A 16,956-nucleotide genomic window follows, 5' to 3' on the forward strand; every position below is an offset into this window, starting at 1 on the left:
ATATGGATCATGATGTTGAGTAAGGGTTCCATAAACTAGATATTTTGTCATCAGAGATAGAAAAGTCAGTACATACCTATTACATAACATCAGTTGATGAAACCTCCTTCTGTGTGTGTGTAAACACACACACACTTTTGTTGAGCATTGAAGATGGAGTATTGTGCATAACCTTTGAAGGTCTCCAAGACTGGTGAGCTCAATACTAATGTTTTGGGAAGAAAGGACTGGACATATGGTTTGGGCACATCAAAAATAGCACCTGGAAATATGACTGGATGGGGAATGCTAGAATGATGGAGATATAAGACCTGCCTGCTCCAAGAAAGAGAGGCTATTACAGTAATGCTTGTGGACCAGATGCTGGAGTGTATGTTAGTGTCTGAATACCATTTAGTTGAGTAGCTCTTCTTTGGATGTAGACCAGGATGTTTGTGTGCATAATAACAGCAAAGATTACTGAAAATTATATATAATAGGTTCAGGTGTGACTATTAAGAAGCTTGCTTCTCAACCATATGGTTCCAGGTTCAGTCCCACTGCGTGGTACCTTGGGCAAGTTCTTCTACTATAATCTTGGGCCAATCAAAGCCTTGTGAGTGGATTTGGTAGGTGGAAACTGAAACAAGCTTGTTATGTGTGTGTGTGTGTGTGTGTGTGTATATATATTGTCATCATCACCATTTAACATCTGCCCTCCAAGTTGACATGGTTTTGACAGTTTAACAAGAGTCTGCACCAGACTTCTGTGTCTATTTTGGCAGTGTTTCATGGCCGGATGCCCTTCCTAACACCAACCACCCAGCAGAGTGGACCAAGTGCTTTTTACATGGTACAAGTGCAGGTGAAGTCAGTTTTAGCAAGGTTTTTACAACTGGATGCCATTTCAAATGCCAACCACTTTACAGTGTAGACTGGATGCTTTTTACATGGCATCAGCACTGGCAGGGTCATCAAGTAACTTGCAAGACAAAGATCCTTTGAGAGGGGGTGGGGCATCGAAAGAAGTGGCCTTGTTCCAGGTAATGAGAGGTTAGTGTGACAGACAGAAACAGGTGACTTGCTGTAGTAGAGGTACATGGTTACCCAACCAGAAAGAGAAAGATTAGGAATGAGGGCAGAAGCAGGTGTGCTGCTGTAGGAGATACATGGTTACCCAGCCTAAGAGAAGAAGAGAGAGAGTGGGAGACATCAAAAGTGCAAGAGGGAGCAGGAAGGAGGTGGTGGCTAAGTGCTGGGCATACTCACAAGAGATGGGGGATCAGAATATAAATGGGATGGTTGAGTAAAAGAAGAGATAGCTGGTGGCAAGTGCCTGGGCATACCTTTGAGGTACAGAGCTCATAATAAGTGGCAGGACATTGCCAAAAAGGTGTGTGTGGAAAATCGGTGTGTGTTTGTGGCGTTGTTACTAACTCCTCCTACTTGTTTTATTGATTTTGATGAAACGTGACACTTGGGTAGAACTCATGTCTGGAAACCTCATGACATATTAGATTGTTGAAAGAATCGATAATACGGCCCCTAGAAGGGACCTTTATATCTACCTCATATAACTAATTTTTTTTAAACACCTAAGGGAAATAACCCATAGCATCTGCACAATAATTTTTTTAAAACACTCAAGGGAAATAATCCATTTCATTGTTTATGTTTGATTACTTTGAATATTGATTTTTTTTGTATGTCCAATTTCTAATTTTTGCAGACAGTATCATTTTATTTGACACGCGAGTAGAACTCGTGTCTGGAAATCTCGTGACATACTTAAATTGTTGAAAAAAATCCTAATTTACTAATATTTTAGTTGAACAACCCAAGGGAAATAACCCATACCACCTGCAGTTTTTTAGCAAAGCGATCAATAACTGATTCTCATGATCAGCTGACCTAATTCTGCATTTCACTATTCAGTTTTGAGCTGCTAAACATTATTGCATTTCCTTAATTTGAATCTTAAACATTTCTATACATACATATTTTTTGAATGCCCATTACTCCGATAATTGTCCATTTTTAGAGTTACACTTTTTCCATGACAGTAGATGAATTTTTTATTCCACAATGTATTTGTAGTGGTTTCATGCAGGCATAGTGTAGATTCGATCCTTGATTGCCAAATTTCACTTAACACTTCAACAGTGCTTTTCTCACAGTAAAACAATAGTGTTTCTGTGAATGACAGCAGTTATACATCTCCCAGATGCTTTCGCTAAGCAGAATAATGTCTTTGCCGCTTGACCCTTCTAACCTCTTCTAGACCAACACTGGCTGGAATGGAGATAATAGACCTCCAACAAAATCATTTGTTCTCAACAATATGTCTATCCTTCTAATTGCTTTTTGATAGTTATAAAAACAAGAACTCTGTAAGCTAAAGGCAGTTACTGAGAGCAACCATCAGTGAGTATTGCTCTTTCTTCAAACACTTCATTCATATATTTATATAACTTCTCTCACCAACCTCCGACAATCTTTCTCACCAACCTCTGAAAACCTCTCTTGCCAACCTCCAACAATCTCTCGCTCCTCCAGCTAACAGTTTTTTGTATTTTCGTAACAGAAAATACACCTTGTGGCAGTTATAATGAAATTGCTTTCTTATATCAGAGTAATAAGGCGTTTCAATAGAACATCTTTATCCCTAGGAATCACCAGGTACATCAGCCAGCTAATAAATATATATATATATATATATATATATATATTTTTTTTTTTTTTTTTTTTTCGGAGAGGCACAAGCACCTACACGTACAAATACACACACGGCAGTAACTTCGCCTGCCGAATTCAATCACAAAGCTTCGGTCGGCTCGGGGCTATAGCGGAAGACACCTACCCAAAGTGCCACGCAGTGGGACTGAACCCGAAACCATGTAGCTAGGAAGCAAGCTCCCTAACCACACAGCCATGCCCGATATGCGTATATTTAATGTGTGTGTCTGTTTGTTCCCATCACTATTGATTGACAACTGATGTTGGTGTGTTTAGAGACCAATAGAATAAGTACTAGGCTTACAAAGAATAAGTCATGGGGTTGATTTGTTCAACGAAAAACATTTAAGATGGCACTTCAGCCAGGTCACAGTGGAATGACAAACAAATACAGGAATTGGATCTTTTCGGTTTGAACGGCAGTTTTTTCCAGTGGTGTCATATGAAATTGTCACCCATAATTATGACCCTAGTATCGATCTATTGCATTTCAATCTGTTTTAGTTAGGGTTAGGGGTGGGGGGAAGGGTATCTTTTTTTCTCCAGAAATGTAAATAAACCCAATCTGTTTCTTAAACGAGGGACATATTCATACGGCACAGAATGTTTTCACCTCAATAGACATCATTGATTGGTTGAAATTGCAGAAATTGAAGAAAAACAACAACAAATATCTTACAAACTATAGAATTTTCTCAATAAAGCCAAGAGAAAAAGATGTTTTATAAACACATTCTACCTGTATACAAAGTTTAAAAGTGTTTAGTTACGTGGAAATTATTTTTAAAAACTGCCATTCAAACCGAAAAGATCCCAGGAATCTATTATCTTAGAGATGTCGGAGGTTAGAGCAATAGGATAATACTTGACTAGGTCAAAGTGTTGCCTTTTTTTGGAGTGGGTACATACTACTGTGTGTTTCTGAATGTTAGGGAGTATATATCCTAGTAGAGAGTAAACGATTAAAGAGTTTAGTGAGTATAGGAGCAATTTCTAGGGAACAAAGCTTGAGCAAAAGAAGGTGGTGACTCTGATTCTCTATCTGAAGATGTATATCTGCAGCTACGAAACTTTGTAGCTGAGTTAACTTGTTATTAAATACTAACAACTCCAACAACATTACCGAGTGCTACTTTCTTTCATGTGTGTGTGTGTGTGTGTGTATAAAGTGTTTTTTAATGTATATTATTTGTATTTACTCATATGTTTTATTCTTTGCAGGTTGAAAAATGTCGTATCAGAGTGGAATTAGTAAATGATAAATATGATGAATTAAAAGGTGAAATAGCTGGGCCTCCAGAAACACCATATGAAGGTGGTAAATTTCAACTAGAAATTAAAATTCCTGAGACATATCCATTTAACCCTCCAAAAGTATGTTTTTCTATTTTCAGTTTTTTTGTTTGCTTTTCCTTTTTTAAATATGTACTATAGTTACAGCTTTCAGTAAAGACTATATGCTAAAATACACCCAAAATTTCCCTTTAATATCCCCTGCTGATATCAGTGTTTTATTTGTCTGTGTGTGTTATATCCTATCTTAATTAAACCTGATCAAGAAAAGCATAATAGATAACCTTGAAAAATTACAATAGAAACCAGTTAGGAGTGAGTCAAATCATGAGCACTTTTTCAAAGATGCTAAGATATTAAACCTAACAAATTCCATTTGTTCTATAATTATAAAACTTATATGTGGAAATTACATTGCTATTCTTAATGTGAGACCAACCTTAGTGTTAAGCAGAAAATGAAATGAAGGACTTAGAAATATATATGATATCAGAACATTGTATCTTTCAAAATTTTCTTGCTTTCTGCCTGCATAAATCCTGATCTGCTTTACACATTTTTCTCTTCTTTATGTCTCTTTTACTGTTCACTTTTTTTCTTGTGTACTCTGCATTTACTTTTGGCTGTACATTGTTTTCTGGGTTTTTTTTTTCTTTTACTCTATTCTGACAAGTAGTTGTTTACCTGAGCACTGTATACAAATAACTCATTATTTTCATTGACATATATATCCACATTTGTTTAGCTCTAGGTCAACCATAATAAAGCAAAACATTCTAAACGTCTTTTTAGGGTGTATCAGGACTATATTATTTAATATGACCTTGCAGTCTTTTTTAAAGATGGTAGTGTTATTTGAAGGAGATTTGGCTGTTATTTATATCAAATAGTCTCTCTCTCTGTCATTAGATTACTATAATGGAGCGGTGCATGCATCCATCAAGCATTCAGTGAAGTACTATCATGTTTAGTTATGTTTAATAGTGTTTCTTTTCTCTCCGTGTTGGTATGAGTTAGACAAGTCTTGAAGCAGTATTCTATAGTTAGTTGCCTCTCTTGGCAACAACCTTTTGTTTCAGTAAGGCATTTTATTCCACAGGTCTTTTCATATCTTCACTGAGCTGTCAGTCATATTGTTTATGTCAATGTGAAAACACACACATACATACACATGTACAGTTTCTGTCTCCCAAATTTCATTCAGAAGGCATTGGTCAGTCTGAGATTACAGCAGAAGACACTTGTCTAAGGTACCACAATAAGAATGAACATGATGCTACATAATTGCAAAGTAAACTTAATCAAATAGCTTGTTCCATAACTTTTCATCATTTAACTTTGAACTACTTTACTATCTGTCTCTTAATTGAACATCTGTTTAGTGTTCAACAATAGAAAATGAAAGTAACTCTAACTGGAAATATTGATTGTTACATTAATAGTGCAAAGAGGAATGATTTCTGTTTTGGTTGACTTCTCTTTTCGTTATAATACTTGAGTGTCCCACTCATATTTTGTCTCAGAACAATAAAGAAAATGGTATGGCTCTCTTTGAAGTAGCTGAATGCTGCAGAGTCAGTATCCTGGGAACTGAAAATGTTGACTGAGAGTATGGTTGTTAATATCTTAAGAATTTAGAAACTTTGAAAGACATGAAATAATTTGTTTTTAACAGTGGAACTTGAAGTAGATGAAGCTATAAGAATTAGCACGTACATATTGAGTTAAAAAACCCATTGGTAAAATGTTTGTCATATTTACAAAGTCCCATGGGCAGCATTCAACTTTTCTGTCCAAATGGTTTTTTTTAACCCAGTATATACATGCTATTATTTATGGCTTCATCTACTTCGAATTCAACCATTAAAAATGAATTATTTCATTTCCCCTTCAACTTTCTAAATTCTTATGATGTAAACAACATTCAATTCTCTCTAGTAAGAACAAAATTTCTAAAGTAGCTAACAAAATTTGAAGGATCTTTTGGTCCAGTGGTAGAACACCTGTCATATTTACAGATGTAGGTTTGAGTACCGCAGGCAGCTTTCAACTTTTTCTATTCAAAGGGATTTTTGACCCAATATTTACATGGTATAATTTAAAACTTTATGAAATATGTTTTTCGGCTTTGTCCCAGAATGATGTACTACCACTGCCATATCCATTGCAAGACAACTGCAAAAAAATACATGGTTTGAGATAGGCCCCTATACCTAATGTTCAGAGATCTGGAGATCTTTGTCTGTTGTCTTTCACATCTTGATTTGTTGCTAAGAAAACTAGGAGTAGATGAATGGTTTGTGAGTACTGTATAAGCCATGTATGAAGGGGTAGTTAGCAAGGTGAGAAATCAGCAAGTTCAGTAAGTTCTCAGGACCTTCCTATTTATTTTAGTCCTTAAAGCCATTACAGGAATTTAAGACCAACTATTCTTGGGAACTTCTGTATGCTGAACACTTAACTCTGATAGCAGTATCAATAGAAGAATTGAATATGAAATTTCCAACATGGAAGCAAAATCGGGAATTGAAGAACATTAAAATAAACTCAGCAAAAGCACAACTTTTAGTAAGAGTAAATGAAAACAGGACCCTTATTGCATCAGGCAAATGGCTGTGCACTATCTTCAGAAAAGGAGTTGGTAGAAATTCTGTTAAGGTGTGCCAATGTAATCAATGGTCACACAAAAGGTTTAGTGGGATGAAAGGTAGACTAACAAAGTAGGTATTTTATATGCAGCAGCTACATTGGAACAGTAAGCACTAAGAATGGTCAAAATATACATTCACCCAAATGCCCAAGCAGTTCCCTAGAAGTTGATTGAATTTGCTGCATAGGTGACCAAATTAGTAGTGAGGAAGCTAGAATAAATACAGGCTGGAAAAGGTTCAAGGAGTTATTGCTTCCATTGACAATGTAGGGTTTATCTCTCAAGATCAAGGGCAGATTCTACAATACTTGTGTGTGAGCTGTGCTACTGCATAACAATGAGACATGGGCCATGAATACAGATGCGTGAACAATGAAGTATAAAGGAACTGAAAGACAAAGTGGATACAAATGTAGTGTGCAAGAGAGGAGACTGTGCTGGTATTGATATGCAATGATGACAACTCAGCACTTGTTTAAGTGCTGAGTGCTCAAAGTGAATGCTTCTTGTGAAAGTGGAAAGCCAAAGAAGATTTGGGGTGGAGTGGTTCTTAGTGATCTCCAGGTGTTACATATGACAGAAATGACGAAAGATTGTTTTGATTGACAAATTACTGTGCTGCAGAAGACCCAACCTTCTATGTAAAATTAGGGCATGCATCCCTCCTTTTTGTATTATTTTGTGCATGCAACAGCCAAGTCTGTTGCCTATTCTATACTCTTACCTCATCCCACTATCTATTCTCCAAATTGCTGTCTCTATTCTGTACCCTATCATCTCATCTCTTTTTTTCTACTCACTGTGCTGTGCCTGCTTTATTTGAGAGGAAAGTACTTGATTTGTATATATTGAACATCTCATTTTCTCATACCACAGCCACCTTTCCTCTTGATGCTTGAGTGGGGAGGGATTGCACACCTTTACTCATCCTCATTTTTCTTCTATAAGTATTCTGTCTTGGACATGTTACCTTGAGGATAAGCGTTAGTCCTTCATCTTATCCATCTCTTTTCCACACTACTCTACCCACTCATACTATGGAGAGTAGGACTGCATCTCTTAGTCGATGCTCAACACCACTCTTATTCTGATTAACTCTCACACTTCTGACATCACTTTTTCCTTCTCTTATCTTGATTTCACACACCACTACCTACCCATGTATAACATGGAGTAGCACTGCATCACCTCCTATTCAACTCTCTTCACTATCTTAATTCTCTCTTGGTTTGTCTTACTAATGCTGCAAACACTGCTTTCCTTCCTATTACCTTGACACTATCTCTGTTAGTCACTCCTTTACCATCTTTTCTCAACAATAAATCTAACTCCAATAACTTTTGAATCACCTGGTATATATTGGTATGGCAGATGGACTGATTCATCCTACTCTACCCAGCTCATCACTATTATCATTTTGTTCCCACTTGCCTTCATATTATCATTCCTTTTCCTCTCACTTCTGTCTTCACTACTTCCACCCCAACACTGTTCCCTCTGTTATTCTCTCCACTGCCATCCTCTCTTATAGTAAATCTGTTTTCCCATCATGAGAACTCTCTTACACTTTGCAAGCTGCAAGATCTCCAACAATACTGGTGCCATAAAAAGTATCCAGTACATTCTGATTAGTTTGAGTAGCTACAATTCAGGGCTTGAGATGTTCTCTTTTGTCTTTCTGACAGCAAAAAAACCTCTGTAGTGGTGGCACCATGCAAAAATGCACCTAATACACATTGTAAAGTGATTGATGTTAGGAAGGTACCCAGCCACAGAAATCATCCCTAAAAGGAGACATTGGAGGTTGGAGAAGATGGGTCCTGTGACTCTTTGAGTCCTATTGAACCATCCTACTCATGCTAGCATGGAAAACAGACATGAAATAAAATTATATATATGTAGATATATAATTGCACCATGAATATATGTCCATGGTAGTAATTAGCTTATTATTACATGCATGTACACCAGTTTTCTGTGTACAGCAAAATATGGTGTATTGACTATGGCACATTTCAGTTCAATATATTAAAGAAAGATAAAAATGTTGAATGCTAGTTGTTGGCTTTAAACACAATTTAGCATTTTTATCCTGCTTTTTGATAGGAATTAGAGAAATGTAAAGTAAATGTTAATAGATGGTATTGAAAACATATACAGCATGTACTAAGTTTGGCATGACTTGCATTTAACATTTTTATTTTAATATCATCTGTTATAGTTTTTCTTTTATTTGTATTATTGTTATTTACAAACATTGTTAAAACAAATGGTATAGAATAGGCATTAAATAGAACTATCTTTGCCATTGTTTAATGCTGAAATTTCAAAGCTAGCACGTGGGTTGGATATGGAGAACCAAATGCATCTCTTCATTTGTCATTGTGTCTGTGAAGCCCACATACAAATCTGACCTAACCATGCCCACTCAACATACTGCATCTAGTGTGTGTGTGTGTGTGTGTGTATATATATATATATATATATATATATATACTGCTCATAGTTATTTATATGAGCACTTGTCAACAATCCACTTCTTGTCTCCTCAGTCTGAGGATTATCTCTCTAGAAGCTGGTTATCATGTCATATCCTCAAGGTCAATCTTACTGTGATAATACTCAATTAATAAATCAGTGGTCTTCATAACCTATATAGTCATTGACTGCATTATAAACATGCAGCCGACTGTTTTCCTCTTCTTAATACTTGTTTTCCAGGCCTGACTAACTATTGTTTCAATTTTCATATCTAAATTTGTCTAGCTAGCTGGATCGAGTTGGCAGTGAAAAGGTTATGTAGAAAACAGATCTCATAAATGTTATTGGTGTTTAATTAATCAACTGGGAAGTGAATTAAAGCAAATTTGCATTTAATGAAATTGGAACACAGACTGGAGTGGGGAGAAAGAAATACTAAAAGCTGTATAAATCAGTGATCAGTTGGTGACAACTCGTAAGCATTAACTTCGATATTTTAGGATTTTGGAGGGAAAATTTGTGGAATAAAGTGTACAATAAATGTTTTTAAGATTACAGTGGCTCTTAGGTTAAGAAACTCACTTTGCAACCATAAGGTCTTAGGTTCAGCTCCATGTGAAGCACCTTGGACAAGTCTTTTTCTATAGCTGACCAATGTGATTAGATCTGGTATAAAATATATATATGTATATAATGTGTATGTGTGTGTGTATATAATTTTGTATATGTGTATGAATGTGTATATATATGTTTACATGTAATGTGTATGTATGTTATAAATATATGTATATGTATATATCATCATCATTTAACATCTGTTTTCTACGCTGGCATGGGTTGGATGGTTTGACTGAGGTCTGGAGAGCCAGCAGCTGCACCAGGCTCCAATGATTGATCTGGCAATGTTTCTACAACTGGATGTTTGGATAGAAGCATGGCAGTACACACACATGCGTCGTACAATCTACCTTTCACTCTGAGTGAGAAACTCTTTGTCGCCAGTAGGGGAAGATGCTTTCTAAACTTTGCCCAGGCTATTCTTATTCTAGTGGTAACACTCTTTAAGCATCCACCCCCACCCCCACTACTAACTTGGTCACCTAGGTAGCGGAGGCTATCAACTAATTCTCGTTTCTTCCCCTGGAGTGTAATGGAATCTGTTTTCTGAGCATCAATGGTGTCTATTGCCCCTGTGTATCTGCCGCACACGAAAGCTATCTTCTCGGTTAATTTTCCTTTGATGTTGCTGCACCTCTTATGCGTCCATAGCTTACACTGGGTACATCTTATAGAGTTTCTACCTACACCTTTTCTACAGATTGAGCAGGGCCACTTACCTGAGGGGGTGTGTGATGAGTTTGCCTTGCTACTTACTAGAACTTTGGTCTTTGCTACATTGAATCTAAGGCCTTTTGATTCTAGGCCTAGCTTCCACACACACAATTTCTTTTCTAGTTCCGTAGTGATTCTGCTATGAGGGCCAGGTCATCAGCATAGAGGAGCTCCCAGGGGCAACCCATCTTGAATTCCTCTGTTATTGCCTGGAGGACTGATGAATAAAAGGGGGACTGAAGGCTGAACTTTGGTGGACCCCCTACTTCTACCCGGAATTCTTCACTATACTCATTGCCAATCCTAACCTTGCTAACGGCCTCTCTGTAAAGGGCCTGTACAGCCCTTATTAACCATTTCCGCATCGCCCACCAGATAAGGGATCGGTGAACCCTGTCAAAGGCTTTCTACAAGTCCACAAAAAAGCTAAGTATAGGGGTTTATCTTTAGCTAGGTATTTCTCTTGCAGTTGTTGAACCAGGAATATGGCATCAGTGGTGCTTCTACCTGGCACAAAACCGAACTGCATCTCATCTAAGCAGACTCTCTCTCTCTCTCTAATGAAATGGGCTATGACCCTCTCTGTGATCTTCGTCACCTGATCCAGCAGTTTGATACCCCTGTAGTTATTTCTATCTAGAGCATTGCCTTTACCCTTGTAGCAGTTGACTATGGTGCTGCTATGCCAGTCGTTTGGTGTAACTACATCATGAACTATCTGGTTTACAATGTGGGTGACTAGGCCATAGCCCACACCACCAGATGTTTTAAGCCTCTCAGCAGTAATTCCTGATGGGCGGGGGTGGGGTGGCTTCATACCCTTAATTGCTTTATCTACGAGAAAGCTGTCTATTCGGATAGCTTGTCCCTCTACTGGGTCAACATTTGGCAGGCTCTCCTCCTCCCCACATTCAGCAGTCTTTCATAATGGCTTTTCCAAGCCTCTTTCTTTTCAGAATCATTAAAAGCAAGTGCACCGTCATCCATGCAGACACATTTCTCTCCTGTGACATTACAATTTTCTCTCCCACACTGTCTTGCAATCCAAAATACCTCAGTTCTTTGGTCCTCACATTGCTGGACATTGGCAAACTTCTTCTTTTCTGCTTCACCCTTGGCTATGTATACCTGCCACCCAGCCTCCCTTTTGACTACCTGGTACAGTTACCTGCTACTCCCACCCTTCCAGGCTTTCCTGGCCTGTTTCTTTGCTCTAATGGCTTTGTCTACCGTACTATTCCAACATGTAACTCTAGGTCTGGAAGGGGCTTTGCACCATCCGCAGACTTGATCTGTAGCACTCAGCAAGCTGTCCTGTAGGAATTTCCGTCTACCTTCTGTGTCCGATGTCTGTAGCTCCTCCTCCCTCTCCTCATATTTCTTGATGAGGATGTCCCTAAATCTCTGACCATGTGAAGGGTTCTTTAGCTTCCAAAATCCTTCTTTTTTGGATTGGTCTGCTTCTTGGTATCCTTCTGGCCTTGAGCCTAAAGTCACTAATGACTAGCCTATGCTGGGGGTTACATTCTTTACCCGGAAAGATCTTTGTATTTAAGAGCAACCCTGTGTCCCGCTGTCTGGTGAGGATGAAATCTGGCTGGCAGAGTCCCCTGATTGATAGGTTATAAGGTGGCTGTCTGGCTTCCTGAAGTTAGTGTTGCAGATTAAAAGGTTACATGCATCACAGAACTCCAGTAGCCTGGTTCCCTCATCATGGTTCAAATACCATGGCCACCGTATACCCCAGTGAAGATACCAGATTCCCGCCCAACATGCCCATTAAAGTCTCCAGCCACAAAGATGAGGTCATTGCCACTCGTCTTTGAGGTAGCCTGTAGAAGGATATCATAAAAGTGGTCCTTCTGATCATTTGGTAGCCCCGCATGTGGGGCATAGGCAGAGATAATTGTAGCTGTGCTGTTCTGCAGGACTAGCCTCAGCTTAAGCACTCTATTGCATACCCTAACAACCTTTATGACTTTATCCGCCCATTTCTCTGTGAGGAGTATGCCTACACCCCCTACACCATCCATATTACCTTGCCAGAAGACTTTATACCTATGTGCCTTGCCTGTGAGGACCCTAGCTGATGCTCCTCTCCGTCTTACCTCTTGTATGCAGCTTACATCAAACCATCTCCTTTCAAGCATCTCTACAATCTCACTAGACCTGCGTTTCAGTGTGCCAACTCTGAAACCTGGGAAGGGAATGTGGGGTGAGGTTTGGGGAGGAGGGATGTTATTCAGCACCAGAAAAAAAGAGGGTTGTTGTGGTGTTCGTTTTTTAGGCATGCTTCATCTGTTCTCTCTTTCGACCTGACAACATTCAAGCATTCAGGCATGTTAAGATTGTTGCCCCTAGTAGCCGGTGTTGGCAGAGTTGTAAGCATAAGCATTATGGTCATCGAATGATGTAGATTCAAGCAGTGTAGCAAGAATATGGATATTCCAATGTTAGGTTAGGAGGGAGTCAGCTGAAACTGGTTGTGTTTGTCCAGGTAGAGGGGGATTGCAGGTATAATGGAAGGTACCACCAGCAGGGAAAGGTTCAGACAGAGAGAGAGGAAACAAGCTCATTCCTATATATACACAAGTGCACCCACACACAGGAACAAGCACATATGAGCAGCCGAATAGTTTTCTCCTTCACCTCATAAGGCCAAGGAAAATTCCCGAATAGTTGTTGGCATGTTTCTATACAGAATGAAAATGGGACGAAAGATAGCCAGCCGGTTAAATAGGTGAGCGAGAGAAAGAGAGGGAGGGTGCAGGTAATATAGGGAACAGCACCAGTGAGGAGGGGGAATTGGGAGAAGGGATAACTGGAAGGGGTGGTGACAAATTTCTAGACAGGGCAAAACGTAAGATAGTCGGTAAAGTGAATGGGTGGATGAGCACCTGGGCTGGTTGCATTTGTCCTAGGAGAGGGAGAAGTGAAGGTAATATATTGAGAACAGCCCAGTGAGGAGGAGGGTGGAGAATAGACACAGGTAATGGTGGTGGTAGAAGGGCTATCCGGTATTGGTGATTGTGTGTGTGTGTGTGTGTATGTATGTATATATATATATATATATATATATATAATACTCTTTTACTTGTTTCAGTCATTTGACTGTGGCCATGTTGGGGCACCGCCTTTAATCGAGGAAATCGACCCCAGGACTTATTCTTTGTAAGCCTAGTACTTATTCTATCAGGCTCTTTTGCTGTACCGCTAATTTATGGGGACGTAAACACACCACCATCGATTGTCAAGTGATGTTGGGGGGGACAAACACAGGCACACAGACATATACATATATACGACGAGCTTCTTTCAAATTCCGTCCACTCACAAGGCTTTGGTCAGTCCAAGGCTATAGTAGAAGACACTTGCCTAAGGTGCCACGCAGTGGGACTGAACCTGGAACCATGTGGTTGGTAAGGAAGCTACTTATCACACAGCCACTACTGCGCCTATTATATATATATATATATTATATACATATGTATTATATATATATTCATCATCATCGTTTAACATCCGTTTTTTCATACTAGCATGGGTTGGACGGTTCAACCGGGGTCTGGGAAACCAGGAGGCTGCACCAGGCTCCAGTCTGATCTGACAGTGTTTCTGCAGCTTGATGCCCTTCCTAACGCCAACCACTCTGTTGGCCAGTTTTATGATGATGTCAGTGCACCGTCGGAGACATCGAGGAGCCAAGAGTTCGGTTGGGGAGATGTTTAGATGAGAATGCCTGTAACAACAGACTGAAGTGGAGAGGGGGGATGCGATAGAAGTAGGAGGAGTAGATGGGGCAGAAGGAGGAGGGGTGGTGGGGATGACAAGGCTGGGAGGGAGGGAGGGAATGAGGGTTATGTGTGGGGGTTGGGTGAGGGTGGGGGAGTGTATCAAGGAGGGAGAAGGGTAGTGGCATTGCATGTGATGGAATGGTGGAGTGAGTGGAGTTTACGTTGTTTGGTGTTAGCGAGAAATTGATGAAAGATGTAATGTGGTGTTGGCATGGGAGGGTGACTGAGAGGAGAAGATGGAAAAAGCAAGAGAGAGAAGGTCGATGGCGTGTATTTTAGAGATTAGAGCGAATGGTGGCACGCATAAAGCGGTAGGGTGTAGTACGGAGTATGGGCAGGATGGTTGTAGCAGAGTGGAGAGTGGGGTGGAAATGGAGTAGGAAACCTTTAGGGATGAGCCGGTGATGTAAGCAGCAACTGAGAAACGAAATGTGACTAGAGAAACTAGGTTTTTTGAAAATGAGTAGGTAATGGTTTATAGAAGGCTGAAAGCAGTGGAAAGGAAGTGTGCAAAGGTGTTGTTTTAGACGTTTGTGGAGATCAAGGAAGAAATGTTTGTAATTGGGCATGATTGTAAAATGAGAAGAGAAAGAAAGGAAGGGGGGGGGAGTAAATAAAGATGTGGGGAGGAAAAAACAAAAGGCGTGAGAAGAGAAAATATATATGAGAGGTGGGAGCAGAAAATAAAAAATGGAAAGAAAGGACGAAGATGGAAGAAATAGAGAGAAAAGGGGGAAAGAAGGGGAAAAGAGAGGGGGAGAGAGGCAAGGTAACATGTGCAGATTAGAGAAAACAGAGTAAGAACAACTAAAGTAGGTAGAAATGACAATACCAGGCTCACCTTAAGTAACCTAATTTTGGAATATTAGGAGGTCACAGGAATTCATTCAATGAAAAAAATTTCCAATGATTCTGGGATTGGGTGGGATTCTTTGGGGCTACTACCTCATTTTTTTCCAAACCAAAATAAGGGATTTGCAGCGTATTAGGAGATCAGGGTACTTGATTCCATGCAAGAAATCAAATTTTTTTTCTTAGTGAAAATTGTGCAGGTGTCAATATAGAAATTGACCATGATGTTTTTGTTATTTAGCCTCAAATAAACCCTGATACTGCAAACATTCTAGTCTTCAGCAAACCATCTTTTTAGGGATACTCTAGGACATTACGTACAATGGGAATGTGATTTAGGTAGGGGGATACTTTGGCTGCTATTTTTAGCATCAAGCAACCAAGTAGAAGCTCTTTCATTAGTTTGATTGTGTGATGAGATTTTTTTTACACATATATGTAACATGTATATATAACATCAGCAGAAGTTAGAGAGTAAGTCAAAAGCTGAGAGTTTCATGTATTGGCACTTATCAAACATGAATTTGTCCATTGTCACTCTAACTTCTGATGAAATAACTTCTAAAATGTTGACATTTTCAACAACAAGGCTGAATTTTATAACTCTGCCTTACTTAAAGTAGGCTATATTAATTCTATTCAATCTTATTCTACCTTTAGTAATGGAGAAAATGAAAACTTTTAGGTTTAAGATACCAACACCAAACAGAGGAAGGTTTTTTACAGCATAAGGGAGATAACCGTTATTTAACCCCCCCCCTTTTTTTTTCATTCTAAAAGTAAATTGATGCCTTTTAATGATAGTTACACTAAAAAAGTAAGGCAACTACTAGCAAAACTTATGGGAGGCATATTAAATCTAATCTTCCTTACCAGTTTCGAGAAGCTATTGTTTGGAAGTTTCCAAAGAATTCTAGGTATTACTCTATGAACTTGCACACAGTTAGAATTGGTTTTTCTAACACAAAATCTTTCACAAATTATCTCTTTATGTAATATTAGCCTGTTAAATAAGAATCCAATTACTGAAAATAATAACATTAATTTAGCTAATACTAACCATCCCCCTAGAAATATTAACAACATAGTGATTATCTCTGAAGTCAATTCCAACAGAATTAAGTTTATATCTAGTAATTCTAAGACTAAAATCTCTATATACCAGTGTAAAATTACTTCTGGTACCAATGTCCTTTTTTATATAGGTAGTTCTTCTTCTCAGTTATCTAAAAGAATTGTAATAAATGCAACAGTACAGGGCTTAGTAAATTAATTTGGCATCTAAAAGACCATAATAAACAATTTAATTTAGATGGTTGATTCTCTCCATTTTATTCTCATATGATAAGGCAAATTGATTTTATCATTATCTATTTGAAAATATAGCCATGACACGTGTGTAGTCTTTTTACAACTATTTACTATTTATTGTACTTTATTGATTTAAAATAAGGTTTTTTTATAGTATATGTTTTCTTTCTTTATTGAATTGTTTAATAGTGGTTTTTCTCTAAATTATATACATATATATAGTGAAATTTGATTTAAAATAGTTAAATTGAATTTTATCCAGTAAGTTTTGAAATTATATTCCCTACTATTATTATGTATATGTATATATATAGATATATGTATGTATCTATGTATGTATGTGTGTGTATATATATGTATATATAAATGTGTGTGTGTGTGTACATGAATGTAATTTATGCACCTCCACAAATTAGCACGCATATCGCTCCAATTTTAGGAGGACATTCGTCACGACTCTAGCTGTATTTTCGTCAAATTATTTTCCCCTGAGGCACCAGCGAATAGCAGTAAAAATAACTTAACAAT

The 16,956-nt window shown here is 38.3% G+C and overlaps 1 protein-coding gene across 2 annotated transcripts in view; it reads left to right on the top strand.

Moving 5' to 3' along the window:
* LOC115222447 (ubiquitin-conjugating enzyme E2-22 kDa) overlaps window positions 1-16,956 on the top strand; it is a 64,780-nt gene that overhangs the window by 27,531 nt on the left and 20,293 nt on the right. For both annotated transcript variants that reach the window (XM_036511742.1, XM_029792638.2), the window contains exon 2: window positions 3,937-4,089. In XM_036511742.1, the coding sequence (XP_036367635.1) occupies window positions 3,937-4,089 (153 nt within the window). The remainder of the gene's footprint in view (window positions 1-3,936; window positions 4,090-16,956) is intronic.

Source organism: Octopus sinensis, linkage group LG20, assembly GCF_006345805.1.
Source record: "Octopus sinensis linkage group LG20, ASM634580v1, whole genome shotgun sequence".
Lineage (NCBI taxonomy): Eukaryota > Metazoa > Mollusca > Cephalopoda > Octopoda > Octopodidae > Octopus > Octopus sinensis.